This window comes from Copidosoma floridanum, unplaced genomic scaffold (assembly GCF_036245765.1).
Source record: "Copidosoma floridanum isolate Cflo_tuat_1 unplaced genomic scaffold, Cflo_Japanese_pri ptg000001l, whole genome shotgun sequence".
NCBI lineage: Eukaryota > Metazoa > Arthropoda > Insecta > Hymenoptera > Encyrtidae > Copidosoma > Copidosoma floridanum.
The window spans coordinates 3,026,945-3,041,819 of record NW_028321878.1 but is presented as its reverse complement, the minus strand read 5'-3'; the positions used below and the strand labels follow the sequence as shown (position 1 = coordinate 3,041,819).

Here is a 14,875-nt window from a genome sequence, read left to right as displayed (position 1 = left end):
TTCGATTGAAAAAAAAGCGTCATGGATTTCCGCGAAAAAAAAAAAGGTCACTTTGGATCATTATTCCGAGTTTAATTTCAGCATAAAGACGTACGCATCGCATACCCTTTTACGAGTTGATAAATGCATATGTGTACTCGACGAAAATAGAATCATTGTCGAGTTAAACGAGGCAGCCGTGCGCGCGCAACTTTTTTCCTTTTTTTTTTTTTTATCATCGCGCGATAAGAGAATCAGCGGTATAACTAATGCCAAGAAACGATGTGCGAAAAAGCTTGTTTAAAAATGAGAAGAAAAAAAACCCCCTAAACTCCCGAAATAAAAACTGTGACTGTTCGGATTGAACGTCTCAAAGTCTGTCTCGCTACCGTTTGGTTCCGAAAAGTCGGCCCATCGAAGACCGTAAGAAAAATACTCGAAGATGACGTATTTATTTTCACCGTAAACCTGCTGCAGAGGTACGTTTCGAAAAGCTTTAAAATCCATCGATTCCCCATTTCCCCCGAACAGCCGAATATTCTATGAAGTGATACAAAAAAAAAAAAAAAAACATTAACCACCAGTTATTTAGGAGACGCGAGTAACAATCGTTTCATCACGAGAGCACTCATGTGATTGAATTATTGCCGTTTCCAAGGAAAGCCATTCATCTTAATCACACGCAATACCCATACGTCCATACCGTAGCGGCAATCAATTTTTGATAGACTTGCTGCATATTATATACATATTGCGTGATGGCTCTTTGAAAGAATGAAAAAAAAAAAATACCCTTGTATTTATCCGAAACTTCAAAGAACGAATTTGCCTTTGGTTCGGTTGCGGAAATTCCGTCGAAAAAATCCCCCCCAAAAAGCTTGTACCCTATAATATTATGTACAAATAAAAATCCCCCACATTCTCGTTGCAATATACGAGTAATCATGAAGCGAGACCATGGTATACTCACTATGATTGTGCTTTGAATCGGGTTCACCTTCTACCATCCTACGATGTCGGCGCGGTTGGTTGGACCTGTGTGGGCAAAAAAAGCTCGACCGCTGGAGAGGCTCTAAACGTGGACTCGCGCTGAGTGACGGCTGTTGTCCTGGGGATGGCAGGCGGGCTGTTTCTTCGCGATCTCGACTGGGCTTCCTGCTGATTCTGCGCTGCTCTCCTCCTTCGGCTGCTCGACGGCGGGGCTAGGTTTTGCGCTCGCTCGAAGGCTGCAATCATTGTCAAATTGTGATTACTTGCACCTTTTCTTTTCATCACCACCATTGCACAATTCAACCGATTTTCTTTAAAAACCGATCAAAGGTCCCTCTACCTTGTGTTTAATTTTGCGCAAAAATATATATCGTTCGCGAGCTCACGCAAGCACTTGGCTTCTGTTTTCCCGACAATGAGATCGTTAGCGGATAACAAAAGCCTCAAGGCTCCCTGTTTTTTTCATTCCCGTTTTAATTGACGTAACGTCGTCGTAGCCTCTATACTAAGGATTTAGGCAATAACACGTCTGCTCGACCGATGCACTTTGCAAATACTATTTTCCATTATCTATACGTATACATATACCTATAAATCACTGTATAACTAATACTGCGGACAAACTAATATCCATAGTTAAAACTACGATCGGTAACAGCGAGTCTATATATGTATTGTGTAGCTTTAACTTCCTTATATTTATACTTTGGAGGTACGATTGCGGAAAATTATTTAATTATAACGATCCGTGTATTAAAATTCTATTATCTATACGATGGATCATCTCACGCTCGTGATTCGTACGATGCTCGGTGAAATAAATCATGTAGTGATTTTTTTTATTTTACTCCACGTAAAGAATCGGTAAGTCGGAGGAGGGGGACGATCAATTGCGCTTCTCGAACTTGACTCAACAACGAATGTATGAGTACAGGTGTATATGTGTATACCGTTGCAATGGTGGTGCACTAGCAATCGAGGCGCGAAAAATCATCCAAGATTATCGGGCAAAGATCAATAAATCCGTGGGCGCATCGTCAAAAATACATCGAGAGCTCGACGCGTTGCACAATCACCGTCGTAATAAAGCGCGGCTCGGATTTTCTGTTTCCCAAGGATTTATAAAACAAAAGTTAATTGGCACAGGTGCCTATATAATGTGTATGTACATATATAGGTACAAGGAGGAGCAAAAAAACCCAAAGCTCCGATTGTAACCACCATGTATATGTACACCTTAGCGATGGATACTTCAGATGTTCTCCACCTGATTGTTTGGGTTTCTCACAATAGCATCAGGAGCTCATACGCGCCTCACTCGTGTGTGCACGTTATGCGTTGTGCATATATGTAAATATATATGTATACGTATAGCGCGGCAAGTGTGCTCTTGCACGAGATGATAAACAACGGAGGGAACAATAGACCCGTAAAGAATGGGAAAGAAAGAAACGAATAGCGGAAAACCAACTCCTGTATACCTATATACCTGCGTATCGATTGGAAGCCACTTGAAAATCATCCGATCGGTCTTTACTGCGGTATTTAAGTCTCAATCGTCATTTTTTGCCAGATTAGTGGCTTTAATTTTTTTTTTTATTTGTAATAACGGTTACGTCAGACAGCCTTTTTGTATTTGTTTCGGTTGGTTATTAATTTTACTCGATGTTGCTTACGTCGAACGCGTAAGTATCGGTGCAAACAGACATACCGATCTATGGATAAGAGCCGAAACTAATGGATTCCTCCAAGGATTTCCCCGTTTTTCGCGCAAAAATCAAAAGCTTCCGAATCGCAAGCTCGATGCCGTTGAACGACAATGTTATCAAATGAAGAAAACTAAAAAAAAAAAATTAAAAATTTATTTTATCGACCGTGACAGGACTCGAACCTGCAATCTTCGGATCCGAAGTCCGACGCCTTATCCATTAGGCCACACGGTCGCCATGAGGGTGTTTCACCCACAGCGAGAGTTGAGGCCAAAGCCGCGCAACCCCTTATCGATCCACCACCGTACACACGTATGCGTACGCAGTACCCTCGTACACAGTCACACCCGCGCTCGCAACGCGTCCACGCTATATGGGGTACATGTACATTTTTTTTTTTTTTTGCCTTACGTTGCGTATGAGGGAAAAAGTGACGAGAGGAAGAGACGAATCAAAAATAATAGGCTTCATCATTTTGTGCATTGGCAAGTAAAATAATAACTCAACTCGGAGGGAGTACGCGTAAGAAATAAAGTCCGATCGAGTGACCACGATAATTTCGATCGATATAATATAATCCAACTGCGCGCCAATTTTCACACTTGCCACGCCGGCAACACACGTGATGCACACGCTTGTCTACGTATAACGTAATATTATACGCGTTCGCAAGTATACGTTATACCCTATATGTAAGTATACGCTACACGCGAGGCGTCCGAATTATTGTTATACCTTTAGCTTCATTTTGCGACAGGCAATGCCTTGGTGATGGAAAGGAGGTAAGAAAATTGCGTGACTTGGTTCGATTCAACGCTTCATTTTGTCAAAACAACATCTTACACCTGTATGCGAATCATTTTCCGAACATGTATTTTTCTGCAGAGTTTTTTTAAAATGTAGTGTTTTAAAATTTAAAATAGAGTAAAACTGCCAAAATTTTACTTGACCATCACACACTCACGTTGTATTGCGGATCGTCATCGAGAAAACGTCAAATGAATGTATTGACTTTAAAAAGTTTCAGAGATTCACTCACTTTTTTTCCCAACTCGGAATTGCGCGGCTCTGCTTCGCGTCCATTAAAATAATCCCCTTTTTTTTCCAAAGTTATATCATGCGTTGTGTATATTTACGAAATTTTTCATACGATCAAGTAACACTTGCAATTCGACGCTCGTGGTTTTGCTTTGTCAATTGCATTATCGAACTTAATGAGAACGATTATTTTTAAATGCATTTATCAGGTGGACGCGTATAACGTAACGCAAGTTCAAACGATATAATACATGTGTCGTTGTTATGGGTGTGCAAATGATATACCTTAGCGAAAAGTCTATACTTACTTGCAAATTTTGCGCTCTTGATATCTTATTGAATGAAATGTGTGACAACTGTTGTTAGTTAACGAGATTTTTATTGCAAAAATGATGTAAATGAGGAAAGTCGATATTTACCGATCGAAACAGTGACCATTTATTTACAATCATCTGACTACTGTCACATTCGCAAATTTTATCTCTGCGCGACAAACAGTGAGAATACGACGAGTCAAATTTAATGATTTTGCGAAACACGTGGGAGAAAAAAAACAAGATCGTTTTATCGTCCTGCAAAAATTCAACTTCCCGATTTAACTCAACTGCAGCCATAAAAAAAAGTCCACCTCAACCTGCATAACAATTGTATTCGAAACAGCTGCCGTTGTGTTTATTTATCGTAAAATCTCTTGAAGTTCGGGTGCACTTGCCTCGTTAAAATGAATCGTCGAGCGGAAGAGTCGCTTTAAAATCGACAAAGTTGCAAAAGATTAAAGTTTATTGGGCCAAAAACGGCACAATAGCTCTGTGGGATATGATTTATGGGTGTGGGTCATATATTTGGGCACATCCTCCGATGCGTCTCTTTTCGGAAAAGAAAAAAAAAAAAAAAACAAAGCAAAAGCCATACGGACCTCCTGTACATGAGTGCGCTATAAATAACGGAGCTTCGCCTCTTTTAACGTAAACAAATAACTTTTTCGTTGCATCCGCACCTTTTCGATACATATTAATTCCAAATAAGACGTTTGTAACGCGTTACGATGAGGAATTGCAGTTTTTCATAATTTTTTTTTTTTTTTATCGGTACACGTCCATCTGGGAAGAAAAAAATTGTAAGCATCCGAGTTGCAATAATTGTAACAAGGTCAACGTTAATTTTCATTTTTTTGTTCCCAAGCTCGCTGTTTATGAAATATTAATTTCAAGATTGCGAGCAATTAAAGTCGTATTAATTCTCTCAAAAAGAGCAGAAATTACGGAGAATCGTAAAAAAAAACCAGTACAGGTATTGGAAGTTTTTTTTCCAGAGTTTTTTCCTACTAGAGTTTAAAAAACTTGTTAAATTCTTACAAACGAAAAAAATATAAGTAAAATAACTCAAAGAAAAAAAATTGTTTTCGACGACTGGTTCGAGATAATGTTGAACGACTGTACGACTGTAAAACCAGAAGAAAAAAAAACAGATGTAGGTAGAACGTCGGTTAAATAATTGCAACAACAGCCGCAGCTCGACACACACACACACATGTTTATATATAACGTATACCAACGGATAGATCGGCAAAATGCCGTGACTTGGATTCTCGCATTGCGAGGAGTTGGCACGCGGTTAATTAAAGTCTAAAAGTTCCGCTGACAATTGGCTATTGCGCTGGAATCGAGTTCAACGATCTGTTCGCGTTGCATACAGATAGATACGTGTATATGTATATATATATATATATATACCCAGGCTGTTATAGGCCATTTCAATGAAATGTGTGCATGCGAGTATAGATGTACACGTATTATAGGTATAGCCCGTAAATTGTACATACATGAGTATGCACGCATTCCTCGCATTGGACTTTATAAAGTTAGCACATTCATACTTGTCCACTAAGTAGGTATACCTGACACGAGCTGATACCAAAAAAAAAAAAAAAAAAAAAAAAAACTATTGTATTGAGTAATTGTTTTTTTTGTTCAAAGGTCCGCTTAACTTAAAATTATATTTTCAAGTGTACACATCAGTTGTAGGTATATGTAAAAGGCAAAAAGATACGCAACGACTCTGGCGAGGTATCACGAAGTGTTGTTGTCCTTATCGTTGTATGAAAGCACCATTTTTCCTCCACCCCCCTCCCTTTTTTGCCTACGGTCAATAATCCCAGTCTCGAGGGCGACGAAATCACCGTAAGTTACGGGCTGGACGTATCCAAAACAACGAGGACAGTATATAGGGCGTCACCAGAACCACCACGCGCGCGAGAGAGCTCGTCTCAGTTACACCTCGGTGCAGACTCGCGATGTATATATATTTTATATCCCTGCAGCATGCGCTGTGCTCAAGAATATCTGTTTTCCTCCTTTTTTTTTTTTTTTTTTTTTCGTTTACCTAATCACACATCAGCCATCCAGCTTATCTAAAAAAAAAATGTGTTTGTATAATACGCATTATCGTGTCATCGGAGCGATGTGTTGCATCAACCGTACTTAGATTATGCTCAATGCGCACGTGAAATTTAAACCTGTTGTTTTTTTTTTTCACGATTATACGTACACTTCGACATTGCTCCGCATAAACTACCAAGTTGGTGTATACATTATACAATAGCCGCGGTATACTTACGAGAGGAGCTTTTTTTTTTTACCTCCGCGATCGGGATAAATTAAATATCGAATCGCGATTGCGCTAATAAAGGTATACGCGTATACAGGGCTCAAAGCATCGTACGTTAGTTCAATAAGATTTGTCGATACCAGTAAAAAAAAAAAAAAAAAAAAAAAAAAAAAAAACAACACACACAACACAGGTATCATTTGTAATTTTAGGATTACACGGCAGCAACGATCATCATTAAGATCTCTGCGCCCTGTACGTGTATGTATATATGTATGCGCGAAGGCATCGAAATCACCGTCAATTCATCAAGTGCGTGCATTAAGCGAGATGATACACTTGCGCCCGTATATATAATGTTGCCCGTGTACACTTGGTTACAAGCATGGACGCATGGCAAACTTATTGGTGGCTCGATATGGTTTTATAATTCATTCGAAACAAATTGAAAGGGACATCCCCTTTTCGGGTGGTTTCACTTATTCCCCCCCTGGTTTAATCAAATATGCGACAGATATTTCATTCTATTGTGAAAAAAAAAAAAATATACAATTAAACCAAAAACAAAGTGCGTTTGCGTTTTGCTCACGTGTGTTACATATTTACGATGTGAATCGAGAGATAGAGAGATGAGAGAACGGATACGGGGAGGTCGTGTGTACAGTTTAGTGCCGGAAGTTAGAAGTACACACGTGTGGGTAAACACACCTCCGCGCGTATCCTTGGCTCCGTTGCTCGATCCGCCGTTTGTATACTTATACGGGCGAGATAGCAGGGGAGAGGGAGAGATAAAGAGAAATTGAAGTGGACGCGCATGAGAAAAGCTGCAGAGTGCCTATATGTGTACTCTATATATGTTATGTACTTACGCATGAGCAAGTACTCGAATGTCAGATTGTGATCTTTTTTTTTTCTCCTGTAATTTCTATGGATATAAAATTTATAATTTACGAATTGGATTTCATAAAAAAAAAAAAAGTTTTTTGACAGTTTTTTATTTTTAATTCAACGATTACATGGATAAGCCAGATCTGATATAGTATCGATTCACTTGTTCGGTGTCCATTCAAGTGAGTTTGTGGCGCAGATTACTGGAATCGTATATAGTTTTCAAACAATAATTTCGCGACCAGTGATGGACATTTTTAACAATCGTATCTTACATACATAAACGTTTTTTTAAATAATTTACTTTCTTACTATAGCAACCACGTTAATATTCATATGTATATAATAATAGTACATTAAAAACAACGAAAAAAACTTTGACTAGCAAACATTGACATGTCACAATGTTAATAAATATGTACGTCATATCGAAGAAGAGAATAATATAACGTCATGAATTTTCTTTTGTTTAAATAATCACTGTACACAATATACTGCATGATTGGATAATTTGCTTGTAAGCTTTTGTTTACAAACACGCAGTGAAAAGATACAAAAATGTGTAAGATTTAAAAATTAAAATTAAAAAGAAAAAAATCTCCACTCAAGTCAACAGGTGTTTACTGTATATGGGGGTTGTTCGATGTAATTTTTCATCATCGCAAGGAATTAATGAAATTAATAGCGTACAAAAAAAAAAAAAAAAAAAAAAAAAAAAAAAAAAACGCACGGACATCATTGCGCCGATTCGGCCGAATCAATGACGTCCAGACCTGTACACATAGTCATCGGCGATCATCGTCGCAACTGCGCACAAACAAACGGTACACCATACAATGTATCCCCGAGAGTGAAACGCCTCGCCTCGAACGACGGAAAAATTTCCCCTTCGGTCGGGGGAAAAGAAAATTCACAAAAGCATTTTTAACCTCTTGCCCTTGAATTTCGGCGGTAGGCCTAACTTGGCCCGTGTTTGAAGATACGACGCAAATGAAACATGAAATATGATGGCCGACCCTCGAGCGAGGAGTGTATGTATATAGGGTAGGGCGCACGCATGCACGCGCGCGTGTGTGTGTACGGTGCGCGCGTGCGTTCTAGTCGCGGTGAATTTTTCAAGGCCGAAATAATTAGACGCGATGCTGCCTGACAAACCGAGATAGCGGAAACGAGTCCGAGAAAAGAATTTACACGAGCCTCCTTGTCTCTATACGAGCGAAATTTCGTCATTCGCGTTAACGCGAGCTTTTACTTTTTTTTTTTTTTTTTTTTTTTTTTTTTTTGTTTGTTTTTTGTTCGATCGCAAGGCAAAGTCGATCTATTTCGGTACGAGGAAAAAAAATCGTCCGAGAGTTTTTATTTTTAGCCGATTTTTCGTGTTCGCCCGAACGCCGTCGTACAACTATTATTAATATACCTGTTGCCGTATACGATGTGCGAGACAAAACGAAAAAAAAACAAGAGGCCTACGTAGGTTTGCTCGTATCTTTATCACACGGTTGGAAAAGCACTTGTTTAGAAACTTTGAAGTTTACTCACGTCAGAGGAGGAGAAACGTCAAATCCAAATGAAAGCCGAAGCGTGATCGGAGGTCAGACAAGAGCTCGCGGCGTTCTCGCGTCGCTGGACCGGCGGACACTCGAGTAGGAGCACTGCAGGAACAAAAGGTGCCCTTTGCCCTTCGATTTTCGCGTTGCGTGCTCGTTGCCGATGCGGCCGTACGACGAGGTAGTCCGTAATCGTAGGGGTAGTTTTGAACGCATGCAGGTCCACTTTTGCCCCGCGCACGACGATTCGCCCGCTACGACCGCTCGCGTTGCCGATCAATCGGCGAATTTTCCGATTCACGCGTCCCGGCACTTTGGCGTCCGACCGCGGTTCGACCCTCCAAGACTCGGGGCTCGCTTTTCCGAACAGTTTTTTTTATTCGCTTTTCCCTCGCACGCTGTACTGCACTTGGCGAGCTCCTGCCTTACACATCGAGTGCTATGCGGCTATATATGCTTGCCCGCTAAACGAATCCGAAAAATCGGCAAATATCGGTGAACAAGACGCGGGTAATTATGGGCGTAGGAGCAGTGCGACCGCGGGAGCCGGCGCTCGGAGATGAAGTGTGAGCGAATCGGTTCGACGAGCCGGCCAAGAGCCACCTGCCACCACTTCAATTTACTTCCCCACTAATGGCGACGCAGCCTACGACGGCCGTGTGTCCCTCATAGTCAGCCGGTCACCACGTGTATGTGCGTATATATATGTACAAGTACTACGCCTTACATGCATAGAATATATTGTATATATATTTATATGTGTGTGTGTGTGCGTGTATACATAGAAATGCAGAGAAGCGAAATAACGCCACGGCGTATCGATACATACATATATATGTTATACACGTTCATTTAATATGGTTATGTAAAGCGGTCTGGAATTTCGTGACGCGCAATTTCGACTATTTGCCGATCATTTTTCTTTTCTCCAAAGGGAAGCTCAGGGAGATATGGCGATACACATATAATACATGAGACACCTGTGCAAAGAATTTAATTCTTTTTTTTTTTTTTTTTTTTTTTTTTTTATTCTCTCGTTTTCAATTATAATGTACGTCAATTATACGTGTTTTCGTCGCAATGGCTTTATGATAATATTACATATGTTGGCATAGATAAGGCACTCAATTACGAGGGTACACGTTTCAGGTTCTTTTATGGACTTTTTCGTGTACTCTCGAACTGCGTAATACATTTTTTTTTTTTTTTAATTTTAATGAGCCCGTCTTCCGTGCCGCTTATGATGCTGAGGTTTTTTTTTCAGCTGATGTGTTATTAAGTTCAAAACTTTCGAAAAAAACAACAATTTTTAAATACACGAGTACTTTTGATTTTCATTAGAAAAAAAAAAAAAACAAAAAAAAACGCGATCTTAGCATTTGCTTGCAGGGCTTGCAAACTGGTTTTCTTACAGTGCATAAGAGTACAAAAATTCATCTCGACTGTTCCTGAACATTTACGTTATCTAATTTTAATATAATACTGTGGGAGAATCCATTACTTACGCGTTTTAAGGCGTAAAAAAATTATCACTTTTCGCTAACACAAAATCGTAAAAAGATTTAATTTTTTTGAGATCTACAACTCGTCGTAGAATGTCAATATTGTACTGTAAGCGACAAAAAACAAATTACCGAAGTGTTTTGTAATTTTTTTCCGTTTTAACGATAACTACATTACATGTGCCAACGTGTTTATCCAAAAGTTTTGTTTTCAAGTGTATAAGATCCAAAACTATTTAGGATCACCAAGGTCTAATATTGTAGTCATAAAAAAAAACTGACTAATTTTTCAAGATATTTTTCGAGTTGAAAGTGACAAATCAATGTTTGAATGTATTTTTCGGGAATCACAAATGAAATATTACACTGATTTTTGCCCTAACGACAGAAAATCCGAATAACTATGAGATTCACGAGAAAAATTTTTGGGTGGTTATTAAAATTCTGTTCAAAACAGGGCGTTAGTTATGTAATCAGGGTCATGGTAACTGAAAAAAAAAAAAAATCGATCTCGTCGGCAACACTACCGATGATAAAATAAAAACTTTGAAAAAAAAAAAAATCAATTTTTTTTTTTACTTTGACGAGCGAGCAAATACATGTGCATCTTCGCACGATAAATTACTTTTGATTTATTCCTCCGAGAACACGCACGTGATAGACCGCACGTATTCACAATACCTGTGCCGTCAAAAAAACTCAATCCTGGCGCGATAAGTATATCAGAAGAAAAAAAAAAAAAAAAAGGGGTGGAGCGGGGAGGAGAAGGAAACACGCCACAAGAGAATGTAAAATGCGCTCGCGCGTGTGTCTAGCCAAGCGAGACCTCCGTGGCGATTTTTTTTTATAACTCCCCGATCATCGCCTGCTTACGCCATAATAATATATGTAAGTATATTGCCCACTTTTTGCTCGCCGCATAAATTAATCGAGTTTTTCCTGGCTCTGGTTTTTCATGCCCGACTTGAGCACTAATCACGTGTTCATTTATTTATTTATTCCCCACAATTGTGTTAATCATTAGACCTTTTTTTTTAGTTTTTTTTTTTTGCTAACGTAGATTATTCGCGCGAACGAATGCACTGCTTTCGCGAAGGTGAACCGATTTGCGAGTAGAGAATTTGACGCGACAAGTTTAATCGGTAAGACTTTTCCGACAGTTGGGGTCGCGCGCGTTTTTTACCGCTCATCTCTCGATTTCCTTGAATACTCATTAACGCAAATGACTCGATAGGCGCACCCGCCCGTTAAAAGCCAGATCTTTTATTGTTTCGCCGGTTTGAAAATATACGGTGTAGTTATCGCAAGAGTCGTTGCCCCGTCATTTTGTCATATCACCGCTTAAAGTGACAAAAATTAAAATAATTTTTGCCGTCACTTTGTGATGAAGATATAGTTAAACGAGCGCCGATACTTTTGTAATACAAAACAAAAACAAACGAGTACGTACGTATACGTGTGTATACATTATAGACGCGCGCGAGCGATCGTGCGAATCGAAAAAGCAAACATCGGATCGAGATCGTTATGAACAAAAGAGCCGCGCGTACGCGTCCCATACTTGGTCGAAGAAATTAATGTTAATCGACTCCGACGCGTGACTCTCGCTCATCATTCGGCAAAAAAATATTCCATTAGCGCGTGGTCACGAATTTCGTTGGTATACGCACGCAGACGCGAGTGGGATTCGATACACCCACATTTGATTCGCCAAGAAAATTGCGTACATTATAATTATATACTTACAAGTTTGGAGAACTACTGTTTATACGCGCACTAATCACCTATACGGTTCAACAGTACAAACAGAAACATGACGTTGGATTTAATTTAAGGTCATCCAACGCTGTTGTATTTAAAACGGAGCTCTTTTTGTGTTAGTCTTTTACAGCACCTCGAATTACAGTAGGACGCGTCCCAAGGGCGCGTTTAAAAAAGAATCTCATTATATTTTCCGGGGCAAAACCTATCGGAATAAGTACGTTTTTCGTGTACACACGAGCTCTCTCCCTCGTAAATGGTGTTTGCCTACAATAGCTCCCAATAACCGTATACCTACACGTCCAACCACACGGAAATTACAGGGTTGCATGGAGTAGACAAACAATTTCAGTCACACAACGGCTGTTGATTCGTATCGCGCGTCGATGATCTATTGAGCAAATGCCTTTTAATTGTACACATCTATTGCATCATCTTGCTCGGAAGGCAAAACTCCATCACAAAATAGCTATACGGTGTATATGTAATCGCGCCGGCTTCGTCGCACTCTCGTGCCGTGGGAATTATAATGTGTATCATACCGAAATTTCGGTGCAGGGACCAACCAATCACACGGTCCTACAAGCGCGTACAGTCCGTTTCGCGGCATCGCGGGTACTTGTATACATGCCTTACGTATCAGGGCAAGAGAGGAGCGTTATAGTAATGCGTGACAAAGGTCGTCGGAGTCATGACCAATGATGCGAGCGTTGCTCCGAAACGATGTAAAATTAGCCAGTAAATTGTTGTTTTTCATGAGGAAACTCATCGGATGCAAAGGCGTGGTTGTTACGAGTAAGGGATCGTTATTATTTTCAAGATTCGTGTGTAGGTATATACATGCGTCAGTCGCACATTGCCAACAGGAGCGAATGGGCTTTTATTGCGCAACTCGTAAAACGATAGGGACGAAGCTTTAATTACGTATTATTACCACCTATAGGTATAACCTATGATGATGAAATACAGTACAACTTTGACGCGTGCTTGCACCGAATGATCTTGCTCCGTTTTGACGATGACTGTAGTGTGTTAACATTCGATGGAAAATCCGCGGTGTGTACTGATTTGCGCGAAGAGGCGTCGTCGTCGTCCCTCTTTCGGCTTTTATTTTGTTTTTTTCCTTCTCCATTTCTCGTTTGTCCAACTTGATGGAGGAATTTTAAAAACAGTGTACATTGTGTACGTCACGATACCTCGTGCACACACGAAAACCCATAATCTGTTGCGCAACGGAAGAAGAAGAAGAAAAAAAAGTCAATGTTGACGCGAGTCACGTGAGAGAGAGAGACTATTGGTCCCCTGAGAGGAGGAAAAAAAAAACAGACGAATCTAAAGCCCGACGCTCATTTGAGAGTATATAGAGAGGCATTTAAATGGACCGCAGATAAGCGCGGAGTTCGTCGACGGCTTCCTTTTACAAATATATACATGTTTATAAAATAAGGGGTTATCGTGGTACAGTAAACCTCAAAAATGAATTTCAAGTTTAAATGCTTTTAACACGCGTATTCTCGTACAAAACTTGCCAAGGTGTCAACAGTCTCGTTTAAACACGTGAAAACTAAGGGGGAAAAAAAATTTGTAAACGAAATGATTACTCATCAACATCGATTTTTGCATCGACCTGTTCCACTATGTACGATTAATATTGCTCGCTGAAACTCTTAACTTACGTGTTTAACCATAGTCAGAAAAAAAATCGGATTCAAAAAGCATCAAAAATTATTATTTTTAACAGTAAAAGTTACGGTTTGAGTAGTAAAAATTTTATGGTAAGAACAGTAAAAATGACCATGCTGAATCAGTGAAATGTATCAACCGATCTTTTTGAGATTCAGTGTTCCAGCATAGTGATTCTTACTGTTCTTACCCCAATGTTTACTACTCAAATCATAATTTTAACTGTTAAAAATAACAATTTTCGATGCTTTTTTTTTACTTGTAGCAATAAAATGAGTGAGTCATGATTTTCAACAGAATTTCTGGAAGAAACGAAACGTCAAGCTACAAACCGCTGTATCATTGTGGAACACAGCATAATACATGAGGGGTCCATAAATATGTACAACACGTGATTTTGACGAAATTTCGACCCCTCGCCCCTCTTTTGCCGATCCGTGTAGTGATGGCGGCCCAATTTAGTTCCCATGAAAGGAGTCCCATTGACGTTGACAGGCCTTCGACCTTCGGAGCGGCGCACGTGTATTCTGGGGGCTCTCTCTTAACGATGTTTTCGCACGCGCCTCGTTCTTCCTTCTTTTCTCGGGTCCATAGGGTAAGTAATTGTTAGCACCACCTACGGCTTGTTGGTTTCTTCGAAGCGAGATGCGCGATTTTGTCGAAAGAGTGCGAGAAAATATCGAGCGGTTCCTTGATTTTCGTCATGGGTTTTTTGTACTAATATTTTTCAAGCTCACGTGTACAAATATAGCTTCGCTCTTTGGGAAAAACAAAGATTTGGCACAAGTTTTTTATTTTTTTATTTTATTTTTTTTTTTTTTCTTGACCGATACTACGAAAACAGTTGCTGTTTATAGTTGTGGGCTGTGAAAAAAAAAATCGGTTCAAACAAGTACTAGTTATTTTTAAAAAAACGTTTTTTTTTTTTTTTATGGGCGTCAAAGCACGAGATTAGAGCAAACGTGGCTGATATTTTTCACGATGAGTCCATGTACCTATCATTGTTTTAGAATACTTTTATAATGTGAATGGGGAACGGAAAAAATATGATATACAATCTGACGAAAAAAAAAAAAAAAAAAAAAATCGTGTAGACTATGTAATTTACGCGGTATTAAATTATATAGGCTGATTGATAAAATTAATTGCGAGTACGGTAGAGAAAACAAAA

The 14,875-nt window shown here is 39.5% G+C and overlaps 1 protein-coding gene and 1 non-coding gene across 4 annotated transcripts in view; both read right to left on the bottom strand.

The window, feature by feature from the left end:
- Positions 1 to 14,875, bottom strand: part of LOC106640434 (synaptic vesicle glycoprotein 2B) — a 31,315-nt gene that overhangs the window by 5,023 nt on the left and 11,417 nt on the right. For 2 of the 3 annotated variants that reach the window (XM_089589334.1, XM_089589299.1), the window contains exon 2: positions 950 to 1,205. In XM_089589334.1, the coding sequence (XP_089445460.1) occupies positions 950 to 986 (37 nt within the window). In that variant the 5' untranslated portion in view covers positions 987 to 1,205. Of the gene's footprint in view, positions 1 to 949; positions 1,206 to 8,750; positions 9,381 to 14,875 lie in introns of those variants that run through there. The other variant, XM_014354480.2, reaches the window with a different exon arrangement.
- TRNAR-UCG (transfer RNA arginine (anticodon UCG)) lies at positions 2,840 to 2,912 on the bottom strand. Its single transcript has one exon. It is a non-coding gene; the product is annotated as a tRNA-Arg (tRNA).